This window comes from Dama dama, chromosome 21 (assembly GCF_033118175.1).
Source record: "Dama dama isolate Ldn47 chromosome 21, ASM3311817v1, whole genome shotgun sequence".
Taxonomy (NCBI): Eukaryota; Metazoa; Chordata; class Mammalia; order Artiodactyla; family Cervidae; genus Dama; species Dama dama.
In genome coordinates, this window is record NC_083701.1 from 16,605,883 (window position 1) to 16,624,925 (window position 19,043).

The 19,043-nt window shown below is 36.9% G+C and overlaps 1 protein-coding gene across 4 annotated transcripts in view; it reads right to left on the bottom strand.

Annotated features, from left to right (window-relative positions):
* Positions 1-578: 578 nt before the first annotated feature.
* FAM91A1 (family with sequence similarity 91 member A1) overlaps positions 579-19,043 on the bottom strand; it is a 40,101-nt gene continuing 21,636 nt past the window's right edge. For 3 of the 4 annotated variants that reach the window (XM_061123249.1, XM_061123248.1, XM_061123250.1), the window contains exons 16-24: positions 17,380-17,528; positions 15,769-15,903; positions 15,522-15,635; positions 11,835-11,907; positions 9,721-9,870; positions 7,550-7,654; positions 6,907-7,030; positions 5,669-5,738; positions 579-3,494 (exon numbers count right to left, since the gene is read on the bottom strand). In XM_061123249.1, coding sequence (XP_060979232.1) covers positions 3,309-3,494; positions 5,669-5,738; positions 6,907-7,030; positions 7,550-7,654; positions 9,721-9,870; positions 11,835-11,907; positions 15,522-15,635; positions 15,769-15,903; positions 17,380-17,528 — 1,106 coding nt within the window. In that variant the 3' untranslated portion in view covers positions 579-3,308. The remainder of the gene's footprint in view (positions 3,495-5,668; positions 5,739-6,906; positions 7,031-7,549; positions 7,655-9,720; positions 9,871-11,834; positions 11,908-15,521; positions 15,636-15,768; positions 15,904-17,379; positions 17,529-19,043) is intronic. The other variant, XM_061123251.1, reaches the window with a different exon arrangement.

Genomic DNA, 19,043 nt, shown 5'->3' on the forward strand with positions numbered 1-19,043 from the left:
CACCCTACAGATAAACCCACTGAGGGCCGTCCTACAGGGAAACCCACTGTGAGGGCCACCCTACAGGGAAACCCACTGTGAGGGCCGTCCTACAGGGAAACCCACTGTGAGGGCCATCCCACCAAGTAACCAACTAGTGCTCTTCACAGTCTCAAGGTCAGGGAAGACTGAGATACTGTCAACAGACTGCAGGAGACGGAGGCAGTGAGGACTAAATAAATGCACCATGGTACCTTGGACACGGTCCTGGAACAAAAGAGAACATCAGAGGAAAAATGGGTGAAAATCAAACATAATCTGTATTTTAGTAAATAGTATGGTACCCATGTTAATTTCTGAGTTTTGCCAAATGCGTCATAGTTTATATAAGGTGTTAACATTAGGGGAAGCCTGTGGAAGGGTATAGGGAATATCTCCAGACTACCTTTGCAATTTTTCTGCTAATTTGAAATTACTGTAAAATTAGCTTGTTGCTGCTGTTGTTTCTTTTAAAGTATAGAAACCTCAGCACTGAAAGCATGCTTGTATTTTAAATTATGAAAGGGACTTAACAAGATTATACACATTTTCACAGCAACTTGATCAACACCACAGTTTATTTGTAAACATATTATAGTGTCAATAATCAAATTGACAACACTTTATACATTTCATTGTATAATATTAACATCATACCAGAAAAAGATCCACTGTACTCAGTTACAGTTTTGGTATTTTAAAATCTTTAAATACAAACTGTATTTGAAACACTGAACATAAAAGAGAAACACAAATGGCAGAGAAAAAGTGGAAACAAGTAAAAGCACTATTCCTGAAAAAAAAAAAAAAAACACAAACAGAATCATCTGATTACAATTTTAAAAGAAAAAAGGAATCAAGGAAGTCAGATGATCTCAACAACATAAAGTTACATTTCTTCAGACCTATGTGTAACGTGAAATTGTACCATATTAAATTCTATGTCTTTTTTTTAATATTTCTTTTTTCTCTTGGTTTCTGAAGTTTGCCAATGGTTTAAGCTACATTAAGGACAAAAAAGAGGGGAGGGAGCACAAAGCCAAATGAAATTACTTTAAACATCTGCAGAAAAACCAGATAAAAATTCTTTCATAAATTTTCTTTGGCAAATAATAAATTCTATATTTTACCTTTTTTGTTGTATAGGATCAATACAAAGATTTAAGCAATGCATCTCTACATGAGTTAATGTATGAATGAAACAAAACCAAATCCACAAAGTAAAGCATAAAAGTGGCTTTCACATTTTGCTAACAGCTCTAAAAATGCAGATTCTCATCTTCAAAAGTATGAGAGGTCTTCAGCTGGAAGTAGAATCTTTCCTCATTCACGTGAGAAACCAGAGGTGACCACGTGCTTTTTTTTTTTTTTACTTTCCCTAAAATTCATGATCATTATTAGGTTCCATTTCTTCCTATTATCCCTCAAAGGAGATACAGCAGCAAATCACTCCCATATTTTAAGTTTTAAATTCACCAACAACAGGGTTCAACTACAGGGTTTGTAGTTTGTACCAACTACAAACATTCAATGCTTTATTAGTGTACATGTCATCACCATAGGCTTAGCTTGTTAATACAGAAATAAATAAAATAACTACACTTAATCTGAACAAAGCAAATGAGATTCAAGAGCCCTGATCAAATGAAATACAACAATCAGGTGAAAAACTATAGAAGTTACATACATACCTAATAGCACTAGGAATGTACAATATCAATTATTGGAAAAATAAATGAGTGATTCACAGTTATAAGAAATTATTTTAATATTAGTATTTTTCCTTTTATAGACAAACATTTATAACATACACTTGGTTTCCACCTCATATAAGACAAAGTAGAATACTAAACGTTACTGCATTTACCCCAAACACAGCACTGACTGTGTCACAGGTAACCTGCTTCAAAACATTCAATAGGTGGGCCATGGTACTGAATGCATGGTTATGTTAACAGTTTTAAGAAAGACATATATTCCCAGAAGTATGTTAAATACACAAATGTCAGTTCTATAAATAACAAAAATTATCAGCAAAAATGTTCAGGATTAACCTTCCCAAATTTTCTAATGCTTTAAATATTTTAGATATATGCTATTTGACCAGTTAGTTTGGTTACAGTTTTAAACTAGTAAACCGTTATTCTATGAGAAGAGCTAAACACTGCACAAACTTCCCAAGGAAGGTAACTCGAAAAATCTAAAAAGCGACTCCAATTATTCTAATTAACATTTGAGATACCAAAAGAATCAAGGACTCAAGAAAACATTTTGAAATTACTCGATTTTTCTTCATCATTTTGTCTAAAACTAGTCACATAAATTTAAGATCCAAATTGCCTAACAATGTGTCCTCACAGCAAGTTTGTTACTAAAATGTTTTGATCAGAAGACATAGCCTTAATGCCTCTAAATGTAATTCTAAGCTAAAATCAAAATCCTTGGTTTGAAACCTCAAATCCAATTCCATGACAACTCATGGGTAAATGAGTCAGGGAGAAACCATGCAGCAGCCACAGCTACAACAGTGGAAAATAAACTCTATTTTCCCATAAAGACTCTATGAAAATATAAAGCCCCAAATGAGCGACAACAAAAGTCCATGTATAAACACTGTTTAAAAATAGAATGTTTCCCAAGCTTTTTATGAGATGTCAATGTATAGTCATAGTCTGCATTAAGATCTTTTAAGTCAATGTTATAAGCCATACCTAACTATGCTGATTTGCATACCTTCAACAATGTTCAACTGATATACATAATTTACAAACATCCACAGCAATTCTTAATGCCCCATCAGATCATCTCTCAATAATGGATGTTTACAGTTTTACAGTTTTGCTACTTTAAATACCAAGAAGCCTTTTCAGAGGAAGAGTTCCACATCTTCCCATGATCCCTTAAAGAGTAAGTAACAAAATATAAAATTAAACAAGATTTATGTTTGATAAACTAACATATAAAATTACCATTGCAATATTCATAGTGACTGCTTATAAACATAACAGTCATCATAAAGCCTATAAAGTATATCCTCAGTTTTATAAAAGAAATGCAGATTGTCTCAAGGTAAAAAATACAGTGCAGGCTGCTAAAAAGCTTTTTGTTGCATTAGGAGGTGCAGGAATGAGGAAAACTTCCAAAAACATGAACGAGTTCCCCAAACTTTAACATCAGTTAAGCATGAATTGCACTGCAGCAGCAGGAAGCTTTTTAGTGGCTGGCACTATAAAGCTAACATTAAGAAAGAAAAAAGGCAGAAAGGGTGGGCAACAAATGATGTAACCAAATTATTGCAAATGGAGATTAGCAATAAGAAGTGACGAGGGTGATCGTCCACTCCACTCCGTTAAGATACCATCTTTAAATACTAAGTTCTTGGCAGGAAGGGGGACTCCCATGTCAGCACAGGATGACTGTGAAAGCAAACTTGGAAAACTGGCCTCGGTGTGAACATCCAGTGTTGAAGCACCTTCCTAGAAAGAGCAAGAAACAAGACAAAAAAATCCTATTCAACACCTCACCAAACCACTTAATTCAGCTAATGAGAAATCAAGACCTTGATTACCTAAGAAATGTTTATGGAATGCAGAGCACTATAGGAGATGCAAAGCTGTACCTCATGAACCCCAAATAATCAATGACTGGTGTTAACATGCAGAAATGACAGACACACTCAGATGACGATAAGTACTTTGAAATAAAGGGAAGTAACAGGTTATAAGAATAAGAAAAAGCTAGTTCTTAGAGAATCTACAAAAACCCTCATGCAACATCCATCCACTCCCAGGGCTCTCAGATTCACACATTCACCACAGACTTCTTGGCACTCCAGGCTCCAATCTTCTCCAATCCAACATCTATCTTTGGATGTTTCACCATAAATTCCACACTTAGCATGTCCATAACCAAACTTAAATTTTCCCCCACTGGGTCCTTCCCCTACTCCACTCATCAAGCTAGTCAAGAAGTATGAAAATCATCTTCATTCTTCCCTTCCTTACCATACCCTCAATCTTTCCTCACATTTATTTAATCACCAAGTTCTCTCAATATACCTCCAACATGTATCCCAAAGGAGTTTACTTGATTCATTCACCATAGCCAAGGCCACCAGTCTCCACTCAAGTGGGGTCCTCACACCAAAGTGAGGTGCAAAAGTGTGAAAATCTGTAAAATCTTCTATTTATTGCATCCAATAAAATTTTTGTGTACGTTTAATAATACACACAACTTATTATGTTACAGGTATAGCAGTAATAAACAAACCTGTAATAAACAAACCTTTACTGCTGATACATACACTTTTTTTAAATGAAAAAGGGTGTTCATCCATCAATATCTCTCACTACAGTTATTACAACAGTCTCCAAACTTGTCTTATTTCTAAGCTTCTGTTTTTAATCTATTCTCTAAACAGTAACTAATCGTTTAAAAAAAGTCAATTAGAAATAATGTCATTCCCTGTTATAAGTCTTTAATACTAAGTTTCTCTTTGCAGTAAGCATAAAACACATTTTTTTCACGTACTCTAGAAGGCCCTCCGCTCATCAACCTCGTCTCTTGCCCCTACCCCACTTTCACGAAGCTTCTGCCACACTGGTCCTCTCGTTGCCGTGCAGGCTGAGAGCCTTCCTGACACAGGACTTACATACCTACTAACCTCGGCCTGGAATACTTTGCCCTGTTCTTTAGATTTCAGCTTATACGTCACCTCTACCTTTTAAAATTTGGTCTGCCTTTAGAATCCATCATATCTGAAGGGGTTTGGCTCCTTTAAGGCACACATTTTGAAATCTGTAACTACTTGTATATTTCAGTGTTTCCTTGACTAGCTCTCACACAACACTTAAGTTCCATTAGTGTCTTAGTACTGTTTCTCCAGCACCTTGTAGACTCTGGCACAGAGCTGACTCAAGTATTTACTGAGGGAATGAAGGAAGCCAAATTCCAAAATACTAATTTCATAATGTTAGAACAGATATTTCAAACAAAAAATATCCCATTCTAAAAGTTAATCTACAAATCAAGTCTATGGTATCCACCCTCTCCTTGGGGTAAGACTACCGTAACAGTCAGTCCCATCTCATTCATCACGGCACTGGGGGATCACGGCAGTTGTTAATGGAAGTGTACTGACTCGAGAGGGGACTTCCCTGTGGCTCACTGGTAAAGAGCCTGCCGGCCAACCCAGAAATCACAGGTCAAATTCCTGGGTCAGGAAGATCCCCAGGAGAAGGGAATGGCAACCCACTCTAGTATTCTTGCCTGGGAAATCCCTTGGAGAGAGGAGCCTGATGGGCTACAGTCCTTGGGGTCACAAAGAATTGGACATGACTTAGCAACTAAACAACAACTGACCCAAGAACCAGAACCTAACACGGTACACGGCCCATGGCAGATGCTTAAAACACTTCTGTTAAATGAAGCACCAGCACAGAACAAACAGTTCAAGCCTCCTAAAGACCTGGCCAGTGAAATCATGTATAAGTCAGTTAACTTTCTGAATTTCAGTATCTTCATTTATACATTAAAATTACAACTTATTTCATGTCTTACTGCTGTGGAGACTCAGTACAAACACAGAAGTGTTTTGGAAACTATAAAAGCTCTATACAAATACATCTTAGGGTTTTTTGATTTTTGTTACCTGGAATGAGTGAACAAAGTTAAGGACTTGTAGAGACAGTTTTCTACTGGAATGTAAGAGGTTTTGAAGGCTGAAAAAAAGGGGAAAAGTTTAAAACAAATATAACAAGAACTAATATCTTATGAGTGTAATTTTAATAAACATGTTAATATATGATATACATTTCAATTAATCATATAATTTTTAAAAAACAACTGCAATGGTTCTCATCAATAACATTTCTGCTTGTCTTAATAATATGGAGTAAAGATGCATTAAAAAGACCATTTCGAAATAAAACATCAATGTACAACCAAAATTAGAAAATTATTGTTAAAAGGAAGTTTAAACTACTACCAAATATAAATGTTAAATGCAAGAACACTTTAAAAATAAAAATGTAGGAACACATTTTCAATTGTAAATTGGTAACATATGTAAATTGGTAACCATTATAGTGGCAGTCATTAAAGCTATATAGTATTTTTACTTTTTATTCATGTATTTTATTTTATCTTCAAGATAGTTATTAAAATTACTTGTCAATTAAGTACCTTAAATTTTCTTATACAAACTACATTAGGCCAATTAAATTATTTATTCTCCAACTTTGTTTTCCTAAATAACGTCAAGGAGGTCTGTAGATATCACCTCTCTCTAAGCCACCCACCATGATCATCAGATTTAATGATACTTTTCTCTGCTAACCAATCTCAGGACCTTTACCACGCTGCCTCTCAGCAGCTGCTCCTAACAGATCAGAGTGAGCATACAAGATAAAACCTACTTGTCATGACTGATGAGTAATGCATGTTCATTTAGAAAATGTGGCAACTGAAGAAAATTTAGAAAGTCAGCCATAATTCTACTTTAGGAGATAATCATTACTAACATAACTTGAGTTGTGTATGTTAAGAGAGAAGTGCACAAGAGGTATTTCTATAGATATTTACGTATTAAAAAAAGCTAGGTGCACACAGTCATATAAGTATGCCCATTTAATCCATACTCTCGCCAAATCTGAGTAACTAAGTCAGTATCATTAACCAAAACGTTGTGTTCAAAATATCTGCATGTGCCTAATTTCTGAGGGACTGAACTTTAATTTTAAAATACACAGCAAAACCTTTAAACGAGCCATCTTTATTCAATCAATGAACAAGCATGTGTGAAATAAGAGAAAGTAAGGTACAGCAACTAATAATGAGAGTTTAAAAAGTCTCATACATGAAAAGATGAGAGCAAACATAAACACTCACCTCTCTTTTCTGCAAAGGCCATGGGTAGCAATTTTTCTGCAGACTTTCTGGTTTAATTCAGAACTAAAGAGTGGAATCCCAAAGCACAACTCCAGAGGAACCCAATCTGCTTCTGTTGTGGCAACTACAAAAGGGTACACAAAGTTATTAATCGTGTATACTTCATGTATTATGACTGACCAGGGTTTAACCGGTCAGTCTGATCTCTGGTCAGAGATCCAGAGATTTTCACAGATTCCTCCTGCTTCCACTGACACCCACGTGGGTTTAGCAGGGGAGAGGACTCAGAAGGGTGTCAGTGAATCTCTGAAACAGGAAATAATGTTTTTTGAGTATGTACATGCTTCTGGGAAGAAGGCACACAGCTTTCATCAGACACTCAAAATGGCTTTTTACCAGAAAAAAAAATCTAATTCAAAACATCTACAAGATGAGAGAATTAACATAGGAAAAATGAAACATTTTCTATTTTCATGTCACATTTTATATTTTAATTATTTTAAATATATAAAAATGTTTCCTAGAAAATACTTATGAAAAGGTCCATTATAATAAGAGCAAATGATATCCAAACAATATCATTTGCAAAAGGATTAAACCTCAGAAATTAGTCAGAGATTGCAAATAATTTTTAAAGCCTTACCAGAGTTTTGCTTTGCAGCTGAATCTAGAGTTGCTTCCTCAATGACCATTTCAAATGACTCTGTGCTCCCATTCACATCTGAGCCTGAAGCCAAATCAGGTTCTCCTTATAATTGAAGGGCAAACACAATAAATATTAGGACTCTAGAAGTTGGTATACATTGTTGATAAGTCAGTCCTAACAGAAATAACAATGGAAAATAGTGAACGGTCTTTAGCCTAAAGGAGAAGTTGTTAAGTGGGGGATATTTTGTCCCGCAAGAATATTTAGCAATTTTGACAAGGTTTGGTCACCATGAACGGGGACAGGTATGTTACTGATATCTAGGCATCCTAAACATCCTACAATGCACAGGATGGTCCCCTAGAACAAAGAGTTACCCAGCTCAAAACATAAATAGTACTGAGGTTGTGAAGCTTTGGCCTAAAAAAACAAGGATTCACAAGGCAGAACACAAGTTTAGACCTTCACTTCATTACTAAAGTCATTTCTGTCCCCATGGAAACATGCACTCTGATTACATCATTCCCTTTCAAAATATTTTGACTCCCTATGTCTTTCAGCATAATACATCCTCTGAGATCTTCTAGATCCTACCTATTACTTCTCTACTGTCTTCTACTACAGCCCATCAAACTCTTCTGGCCAAAATAAGCTACTCTCTTGCCTGATCCCCTCTGCCTAAAGTTGCTACCCTCCAAATAAACAACAATCATCTACGTGTAGATAACACCTCATTTTTCAAATTCAGTTCAAACTTTACCTTCTCTAAGAGGTCTGATAGCTCAGCTGGGCTGAAATAAGCTTTTCCATCCTGCTTTAGCACTTTAAGCAGACCCCTGTATCTTAGTCTCTTAACACTACACAGTAGGCTGATTCAGTTGCTTGTCTCTCCTCCAGGGTTTTTCACTCCTTGAGAGAGTGAAGTCGCTCAGTCGTGTCCAACTCTTTGCAACCCCATGGACTGTAGCCCACCAGGCTCCTCCGTCCATGGAATTTTCCAGGCAAGAATACTGGAGTGGGTTGCCATTTCCTTCTCCTTAGGTCTTAGTAATAGATACATCTCCAGCACCTAAGCAGGTATTTTGTAAATGTGCATAGAATGAATGAAATAAAACATGACAGCTCTAGTAACATTCTTTGAAATGACTAATCCACAGCCCTCTTCTTTAAAAATGCTCCTGTGATACCTGGCAGTCAACTGTTCAAAGTTACCCAACTCCTCTGGCCAAAAGTATATGGACCAGGAGTGAATACCTAATTCAATTCACTAGATGGCTAGCAATTAATCATATTCTCTCAGGATTTCAAAGGAAGAGGTTCAGTGAATATAACTGATAATAGAGATCTGAATTAAAAAGTTCCCTAGAGTTGTGGACCACAGGTGACACCATGGCAACAAAAGCCACATACAAGCCAAAATTATGCCAGAGCAGAAAACAATTAGTAATGAGAAGGTGATTTGAAAATGAATCTTTAAAAAAAAAGGTATCTAAGGAAAATTAGCTATTGTCAATATGCAAGATGGCTTGGAGACAGAAAGAAGAAGAATGAGGCCAGGAAGACTAAGCAGGAAATAGTTGCAATAAAACATGTGTAAAATATCAAAACTCAGACTAGAACAGTAGTTACAGACAATTAAAGAGAGAGAGGAAAAAATGAATGTAAGACATTTCTAAAGACTAACTCACAGAACTTGGAAACTAACTAGGCTGAGTGGGAAAGGAAAAGGATGAGACAAAGACATGATTTTTAAGGTCTGCATAACTGAGACAATGGTACCTCTGACAGAAAGAGGAAAGCTGAAGGAGAAAACTATTCATCCTGGTTTGAAAATAATTTTACAAAGAGACTAAAGTTTTGAAATCATTACCCCATAAAGGAACTTAAAGCCTATAAACAGAAATATGACAGTAAAGGGCTAAAACACAATAACCATTCTGTATTCCAACCCCAGGTCATCACTTCTTTACTTATGCACTTAGTATTTTCTCCATTTGAATAACTGATAATTGTCCCAGACAATGACATCACAGAGTATTTTCAGTGGAAAAACATTAAGTATTAAATAAGTCAACATCCCCACAAAGTCCCCATGCTTTTTAAATATTAAATTTGTGATACACTCAATGCCAATTATCTTAACTCAAAGGACACAACTATTAGCTAACCTCTCTCATCAGAAGCATCACTGAGTTTTCTGTTTGCAAGTTGGCTAGAAGCATTCAACATGGTGACATATCCACAAAAATGCTGCAAGTCCACTTTGTTCCTCAATGTTTGCAATGCTTTATGAACACCCATATTGACACGAGTAAACTCTAAGAATAAAGAGATGACATCAATTATAAGTCAACAGTTTTACAACAAAACAACAAAAACTTAAATATACTTTCCTTTTGTTAACATCAAACAATTCTTAGAACTACTTTGATATTTTATCAAGATTGAGTCCAATGAATAAATATCTGTAAATGTAAAAGGATGCTGTACATATAAAAATACTTATAGACCTCAGAAGGCAAATGTTGTAACAAAACAATTTACCCTCTAAGTAAACAAACATGGCCTGTCAATGGCAAATTCTCTAGGCTTCTCTTTGTACTTCCATTCTGCCTTAAGTACTTATTTAGTAGGCTTCTACCAGGAAATTCTGTATTGAATACACATTTTTTATTTTTTTTTAAAAGTAAAAGTATTCTTATTGAAACTAAAGCTAACAATGTACTTGAAATTATATCCCTAATAAATTATTTAAGTACCAGCTCAAGTGCTCATAAATATGTGAACTTACAAAAGAGAAAGATGCTCTATAGCCAAATATGAATATTTCTCTTTTTTTTTAGAATTTTCACAATAATCTCCAAAGGCAAAAGAGTAACTGATCAGTTCTCGAGATTTTATGATTTTTAAGATCCTGTTGTCACTATCCTGTATCTTCTGGTGAACAATTAATTTGTCCACAGAATTTATAAAGTATCAGAGGATTAACTAGCAAAGTTTAGTTGCAGAGAAATACTTATTTCTGAATAGGGGCTCTATTTTGGAGGAGAAAACCCTCCTCTCCAAATTTTGTACACACTTATTCACAACAGCCAAAAGAGAGTACTTAATTTCAAATGTGAAGCATTTACAGCCTAGTCATGTAAAAAGGAAAAAAATACTTATGTAAATCTTCTTTTTTCCCTGCTTTAGGGGAGGAGGGACAATGGTGACTAACATTTTGGAAGTTCTTATATGAATTAACAAAAGTTAAATTACTTGAATGATTCTTTGCTCTCTAAAATTCCAAGCAATATGACTCTAAGAACAAGAAAAATAGATTCTAGAATGACAATTTTGAATGGAGCAGGAAACACAGGTGCTGAATATACTTTCTTAATAATCAACAGAGGAGAGACGTTTTACATTAAACAAAAGGAAGAATGAATTTGCTTTTATAGAAATTGTCTGAGCATCTTTCATCAAATGTATTACAGCTCACAATTCTAGAAAGGAGTAACATTAAACAGGCCTTTTCACCCTTGAACCTAGAATCAGCTTAATTTAGCTCAGACTCTACAATTCACTCAAGTCCTCTCTAGCAGGAAAAATAAAAATTTTAAAACAATTTTAAAACTATTTATTCATTTTAAATTTTGTTTAAAATGTTTTCTCATTTTCTAAGGACTCTAGATTGGGAACTTGTAATACTATAGAACAAACTTAAATCAAAACACATTGACCATTAATAAAAAAAATTTCAATTTGTTTTTGCTAAAAACAAATGCTAAAACAGGAAATAATACACAAGGTCTCTGTAAACTATAAGTTAACTTACAAATGTTCATTAGTGTCCATAAAAGCCCCATAAAAAATAAATAAATAAAAAGACTGTAATAACACTGGGTTGGGGGGGGGGTAGGAAATCAACTTTCTAAGCATAAAATCCTCCCTGTGACTTGTATTCTCTGCCAACCTACAAACAAACAATAAAAGGAAACTAAAAGGCTAAACATACAGAAAACCTAGCCTTCCATCTAAGTAGCAGCCTACTTAGTTCTTTATCTCCAAGACAGACTAGTATTCCTTCTACTCCTAGGTCCTAAATGAGTCTTATCCTATTAGTTCTTTGTGGGAAAAGGCATGTGACAGAAAACTACCTTTCCCAATACTCTTTAAAAGCAGAATGATTTTAAGACCCTAGAACTTAAAAAGTTTAAGAATTTACTTCTTGCTATGCTTCCACTGATTGACAAGACTAATTATAAAGAAGTCAAATGGATACAATTTGAAAGTAAGGTACCTCCTTGTAGTTCTGTCTCATCAAATGGGAAAGGTATGTGGACAGTTTCTCCTATCCCATGCAAACCATGTCCCTAAACATGAAAAAACACAAGTTGAAAGGTATATGTGAAACTTGTATTTCCAACAGTAGATACTCAAATAATAATTAAAACTGTGCCTCATGATGGTGTAGTCCACCTTAATACTCCATCAAAATGCTCTGCTTTTCTCCAGCAAGTAAACATAATCTTAAATCTTTATTAACCTCTTAAAGCAATGTGTCTAAAGTGAGTGTACAGGCTAGTGAAAGAACAGGTCAATCAGGTGTCTGCTGAGTGAAGCCTGAATGAGATCCCATGCATTCATGAGGGTTAGCTGCAGTGCTGAGAAAGAAAAGTGACGGAGGATCCCTGAGTTCCCCGGCACGCTGCGGATCAGGAGTGCAAATCTCAAAAACCGGCACTGAGTGACGTGTATTCAAAATGACTTGCTGCAGCACTGTAACTGTACACAACTAGAGACGACCAAAACGCCTGTCAGCAGGGCACTGATGAAATAAATCAACGTGCGTATCTTCAGGGCAGCTGCAGAAAAAGGACGCTCTCTACAAAGTGAAACAGAAACATCTCCAATTGCTAAGTGGAAAAAGCATGGGGCATATCTGTATGTAATTGCTTGCATGTGTATAAAGAAATTCTAGAAGGGTACAGCAGAAACAAATGTGGTTGTCTGATTTGGAGGAGAGTCAGGGAGTGGGGACTGGCCAGAGTGTTAAGAGGGCAGTGATACTTTTCTCTGTGTATCTTTTAATAGTGTTTTATTTTTGAAATGTGAACTTACTGTCAAAAGTTAAATTGAAAAAAATCTATGAATCTAACCCACCTCAGTCCCATGTTACAAACAGCAATTTATTCCTCACATTCAAATAATTACAGTTGTGAATGATAAGCATAAGGTATTTCACTTTATGCTTATATAGTATCATTTTAATAGAAAAGTTAACACTGGGGAGCTATACATTCTTTCCCTTTAAAGAAGATCCACACATTAAACAAATTCCAGGTATTGTGATGTAAAAGAAAAAAATAATTTCAGGGGAAAAAAATCATATTCATTTACTTGGTTCATATAACAACTTGAATATGTTTCTAATATCTTGCTTCTATTCCATTGATACATTTATGATTTCAATCCTAAAAAAGATGGTTATTATTTATAAGAACATGGTTTTAATCAAAAATCTTAATTTTGCTGTTTTAAGTTCCAGTAAAGGTAAATCTTTTTTTCCATAAAATTTTAAAGAGACATTCTTTTTTAGAAAAGGCAAAACTTAACAGTTTAAAACTCCTCTCACTCTACTTCCACCACCACTGCCAGTATAGTGAACATTTGAGATCTTCCAATGTACTAAACACAGGTCTAGAGCGTTTTATGTTCATCTCCCATCTGTCATTCTTTTCAACAATCATATAAAGGTAAGACCTTTTATTATCTCCAGTTTGCAGGTGAAGTCACTGAAGTTGAAGGAAGTTAGTTAACTTAACCAATCTAGCCAGTAAGTGGTGGACTCAAGATGTGAACTTAGGTGGTCTGACCCCTCAGTTCACGTCCAGCCCATCCTACTCCGTCATCTCCACCACCACCCCCACTTCATGTCTGCCCTCCTGACTAATGCATCCTCTCACGGTTTCTACTACTACCCTGTGCTGATGCTGACACTCAAGTCAATCTCTCTTGTTCGATCTCTCGTGTGAATTTCAGAATATTTTCAATTACCTCCTAGATATTTCTACCACCCAAATGTCCCACAGGCCCAAAACACACCACGCTCATCTGCTCCCATAAACCAGCTCTTTCTCCTGTGTTCTCAAGTGTGATGCCACCATTCTTCCACCTTGACAAGCCAGGTTCCTGAGGAATCACTCTTCCTCTTCCCACCTCCCTTCTCAGATATCTGATCAGTTCTATTTATTTTGTATTTGTAATAATTCTTCCTTTTCATTCTTATTACTGCCTCCCTAATCTAGGCTGTCCTCATCTCTAACCTGGTCTCCAAGACTGAATGCTAATCCTATCTTCTTCCACCCAGTCAATCTCAACAGTCTTCAGGCTAATCTTTTAAATCGCAACTGACCATGTTAATCCCTTGTTCAGCACCCTTCGTTGGCTACCATGGATCTAAAGGGAAAGTCTAAGTAGGACAGTTAAGGTCCACTGCCCTCCAGGGCAGGGCCTGCCTACTGCTTCAGACCCATCTTTGATCACTATCCATCACGTTGCAGCCCACCCCTCAAGATGACATAACAGCTCGCAGGTCGAAGCACATGCTCCCACTTCATATTCCTATTCGTTTATTCAACACTCACTCACTGGGCAACTTCTGTGAGCCAGGCACTATTCCAAGCACTAGGGAACTAGTTATGAAGAAAGAAGAAAAAAATCTCTACCCAAGGACTTATTCATGCTAACCGTACCTCTCTGCCTGGACTCACTCCCCGCTAAATCAGTCTTTTATACCTAGCCCAGGTCTCATTTTCTCCGAGGAGCTCGCCCTAAGCCTCTATCCTTGCCCCAAAGCTAGAATGTACTTCTCCTTAACACTTCCCTATAACTCTCTCTAACCCCCACTAAAAACCAGAAGCAACTGCTTACACAACCTTTCCCATCAGAATTAAGTTCCCTGAAGACAGGGACCATGTCTTATTTGTAAACCCACATTAACTAGTAGTGTACTTGCACAGTGTGAGTACAACTGCCAGTTCAATGAACTAATGAAATCGTTTCGGAGAACCTATTATGTACCAGCAAGTGTGCTGTACTCTTCATACGCATGCCTTCTCATTTCATTCTCTCAACAATCCTAAAGCTAAAAATGCTTCTTTTGGCATTAGCTCTTACCATTACTTCTGCTGTTACACAGTAGATATTACCATCGCCATCCTGCAGATGGGGGAAACTAAGAAGACTATCTCTGAAATGTTACATACCACTTCATACCAGCCAGGGTGGTTATAATTAAGAAATAAGGTAACACCAAGGGCTGGAGGGAATGTAAAGTCAGTTTGGAAAACAGCACAGCAGTTCCTTAAACAGTTAACACATAAACCTACCACATGACTCCACATTTCCACTTCTAAGGATATACCCCAAAGAAGTGACAACATGGCCACCTTCAAACAGGAAAGAAGACAGTCACAGAAGACTGTCTATGATTCCATATATCTGAAATGCCCCAAACAGGCAGTGTACAGAGACAGCAAGTGTGGGGGTGGGGGGTTGGTGCAGTGAGAACTACATGAAAAGGAAAACGTTGCAGCCCTGAGTGTGGTGCTGACTGTAGACATCTGTGAATACACTAAAAACCACTGAATCACACAGTTCAATTGGGGAATATGGTATGTGAATCACATCTAAATTTTAAAGCTACTATTAAAAAAAAAAAAAAAACAAAACAACAGGGCCACACAGGTAGCAAAAGCTGAGGCTGTGACTCAAAGGTGAGTCTGACTTCAAAGCCCACATTGTTTCCACCACTCTCAATCTGCGAGACAATGGCCAGGACTAAAGTCCTGATCTCTGGTTCTTTATGTGTCAGTTTGACAAATGTCTAATTACTGACGTCTGACTGTGACTCAGCAGAGTCAAACAAATTGCGATCTTTGAAATTAAAATCCAAAACTGATTGTTTGAAATAAGGTAATTGTACCTGAATCAAAACCGCCGAATGTGTCAGGGCATCATTCAACATCGTGAGCACATTTGACGTAGGAACCACCCCAGGATCATGACCCCAAGACGTGATTAATAATCGATCATAACCCTAGGAACAAGAAACAGATAACACATACCTGGGCATTTAGGAATTTAAAAAAATTAAGAAAGTTATCTAAAATAGTGCTTATCAGTTTCTATCTTCCTCAAAAATGATTTTTAAAAAACCCACAAAAACATACCTGGAATATATCTGGCAGTTTTCGAAGTCTTGTCCCTTTGGACAGCAAAAGAGATGGTGGTCCTTGCCTGGTGATGTGGTAAATGTACAGTTTAAACCAGACAGAACTGACTTCTGGGATAGCTGGTCCAATGTGCTAAAATCATAGAACAGGTAAAATAAAGCTGTAAATACTTATCTAATGGAGCCAAATTTCACAAGGGACTAAGTATACTCTTAGAGCTAATGCCTCATGGAAGTGTTAACTGTTCTTAGCCTTCGAAGATAAATGTTAAATGATCCATTCAAGTAGTTTCAAATATATACCGGAATTGAGAAAGCAGTTCTTGTCACTGCAGTTAAGAGAATGGACTCTGGAGCAATCGGGTTATGTCTGAAACTTGGCTTCATCCCCTTGGCCATATCGCCGCAGGTTACTTAAGGTCTTTTGTGCCTCCTTTTTTGCTCATTTGTAACACGGCAACAAAATATTTACCTCTTCAGGACATTGCTAAAAGTTTAAAGCAGTACCTGGCAGCACATGATAAGCACTATATCAAAGTGTTAATTATTACCAGTATTAATTTTTCTCAAAAGAGAGATTATCTATCCTTGCATCCATCTTACCACTCATTCAATTCATGGATTCCTACTATGCCCAGAGGCTGTGTTAAAGAGGAGAAGGAAGTATGTATGTGTGGCAGAGGGGACGGGACACAAAGAATTATAAAACAAAGATTAGTAAATGCAAATCTATACCCACTCCCACTGAACAGAGGACAAAACTGGGCTAAGGGGGGAAGTGTGCTCATGAAGCAGCGAGATCTGCACAGGCAACAGAATCATCCATGAACCAGAATCCCTTCCTTTTTTCTACACCATGAAACAGCACACCGAGGAAACCAGGCAGGATGTAGCACAATCCTCGAGTTTTGAAAATGGTACACATCACATGGTACACGCCTTGCTAAGTATACAAACATATGAAACTGATTTATTTTCAAAAAGTAAAAGGCCAGAAGTCATCTCCACAATTTTAAAGGTAACTAGAGTTCTATCTTTCAAGTATAATCTTCTCTTGTCAGCTTATTCAGCATCACAGCCCCACTTCCTAAATACTTTGTTTCTTCCTCATTAAAGTTATCTTAACTTCAAGGCAATCCAGGTTTCCTTCTTAGAGGATCCAAAAACATTCTCTTTGAAATCCTGTTTTCAAGAAGAAAACTGTAATCAAATGTGTCATTAATCACTAGACAATGGTGGTTGGTGGTTTAGTCACTTCAATTGTGTCCAACTCTCCACGACCCCATGGACTGTAGCTCACCAGGCTCCTCTGTCCATGGGATTCTCCAGGCAAGAATGCTGGAGTGGGTTGCCATTTCCTTCTCTAGGGGCACTAGACAATATATATATATACACATATATGTGTGTATATAAAGTACGAATTATACCTCACAAACTGAACATCTTACAACAGCAATACGTACAAAACTGCTTTCTGAATTGATGATTTCAGTATCTGCTATCTACAATTTGAGAATCAATACATAAGACTGTTAAACCTCCCCTTCAAGTTGCCATGAGGAAGAAGAAAATAATGGCAGAGCAGGCTTCCCAGTGGGTCTTTCTTTACCTGAGGGGTGCAGCTGCTGACGGGCCGGATTTCGTTGGTGAGAGGAGCCATGGAAACAAGCAATGTGTAATTTTTGTTTAGAACTCTGCTGCAGGTTGCAGGGTCCAACCCAAGAAGGCTCTCACAGCGCAAGAGATCCAGAGGAAAACCTGAATTGTGATCAACCACATACACAGAATGAAAGACTGACAACATGAAACAAAAATGTCGAAGATGAAAATACTGAGAACTGCCTTCAATTCTTTAAATAAAAATTTAAATTTTTAAAAATAAGGTAGAATATCTTTTAAAAAGCACTTTATTTCCTAGGAGTCAACTAGGACTTTCTAAGATTTAAAGCTAAAAGTCTTTATTCTGATCCAGAGAGATAACAGTCTACTGGTGTTTCTTCGAGCTAACCTTTCACTTTAAATATGTTTGCTTTACCTACTTCCTCTCCATCACGGCAGTGCCATCTTATTAAAGCCTAAGAGCCGTGGGAAACCTGTTTCCTTCCCTTCCCCAATTTTCAATCTCTATACAAACTTCATAGCCAAACTCTGAACTGACCAGAGGGGCAAGAATTCCTATTTAGAAACACATGCCCTAAACTGGGGTCCATAAAGCATGAGCTCAGAATGCAAATGATGTTAAGTGCTCCCACTCAATCCTTCTGGAAATTCCAATTCTGTTGCTTCTAAAAAGAGTTCATTGAAACTTCAGAAGATCAAGTTAGCCCTCTAGGCAAAAATGAATCTAAAAAAGGATATGGCTTGCTAAAAGAGCCTAGAAGCCCTGAGTACAATCGGCACCCAAGATCTTGGTCTTTAATACCATTCACCAGTAAAAGAAACCAGGCTCCTAGAGGAGGAGGCTGATTCCAAGGCTGGAGCAGAAACACAAAGTAAGATAGCTTTGTCAGAAAATAAGGAATTACTCCCCACCAAATTAAAAAAAAAAAAAAAAATAGAGGTACAGCAGGGCAAGATGAGTCCACTGGCAAAATCTGAGGCAACTGTGGCAAAAAAATGATGAGACAATAGTGACTGGTTATAAATCACGGAAAAAATAAAAACTGATAATTCCACACTGAGAATATAAGAGAAAACTTGGTCCCAAATGTTAAATGAGGAAGAAATGGTGGAGTTGGGGGAAAAAAAGATCACTTCGCAGCCATCACAGTAAAGAATGGTTCAGACAAGGATCAACAGAGAATGCTAAATCTAGGAGGAAACACTGATAGAGTAGCATATTTTCATGGTCTTAAAGTGTCTCCCCTACAGATTGCTTATTAGTTGTGGGGGGAATAACAGTGGACTATATACAATGTAGATATCAGAAAACACACTAACTGGGTGATCATAATTCGCTAATGTCACAAGGACAGACGCTTAATCATAGTTTGTTTAGCAAGTGTTTTGTTCTGCATGACCGGGGGGATATATGAGGCATATGAGGCAAAGGGATTCTGGAGGGTGTCTGTGCCTGGCCTCTCACAAATAAACAAGGGGAGTGCCTATGATCTTAACTGAGTTAGACCACACATTGTTTTCATTTTTCAAGCAGTGCCTCAAGCTGTCTAAAATCAAAAGAAATTACTAAGAAATTAGTCCTGTCACAGTTATCAGAGGTTTGCTTCTATGATAGCATCACAAGGCTTTTTTTTTTTTACAATGAATATCAAG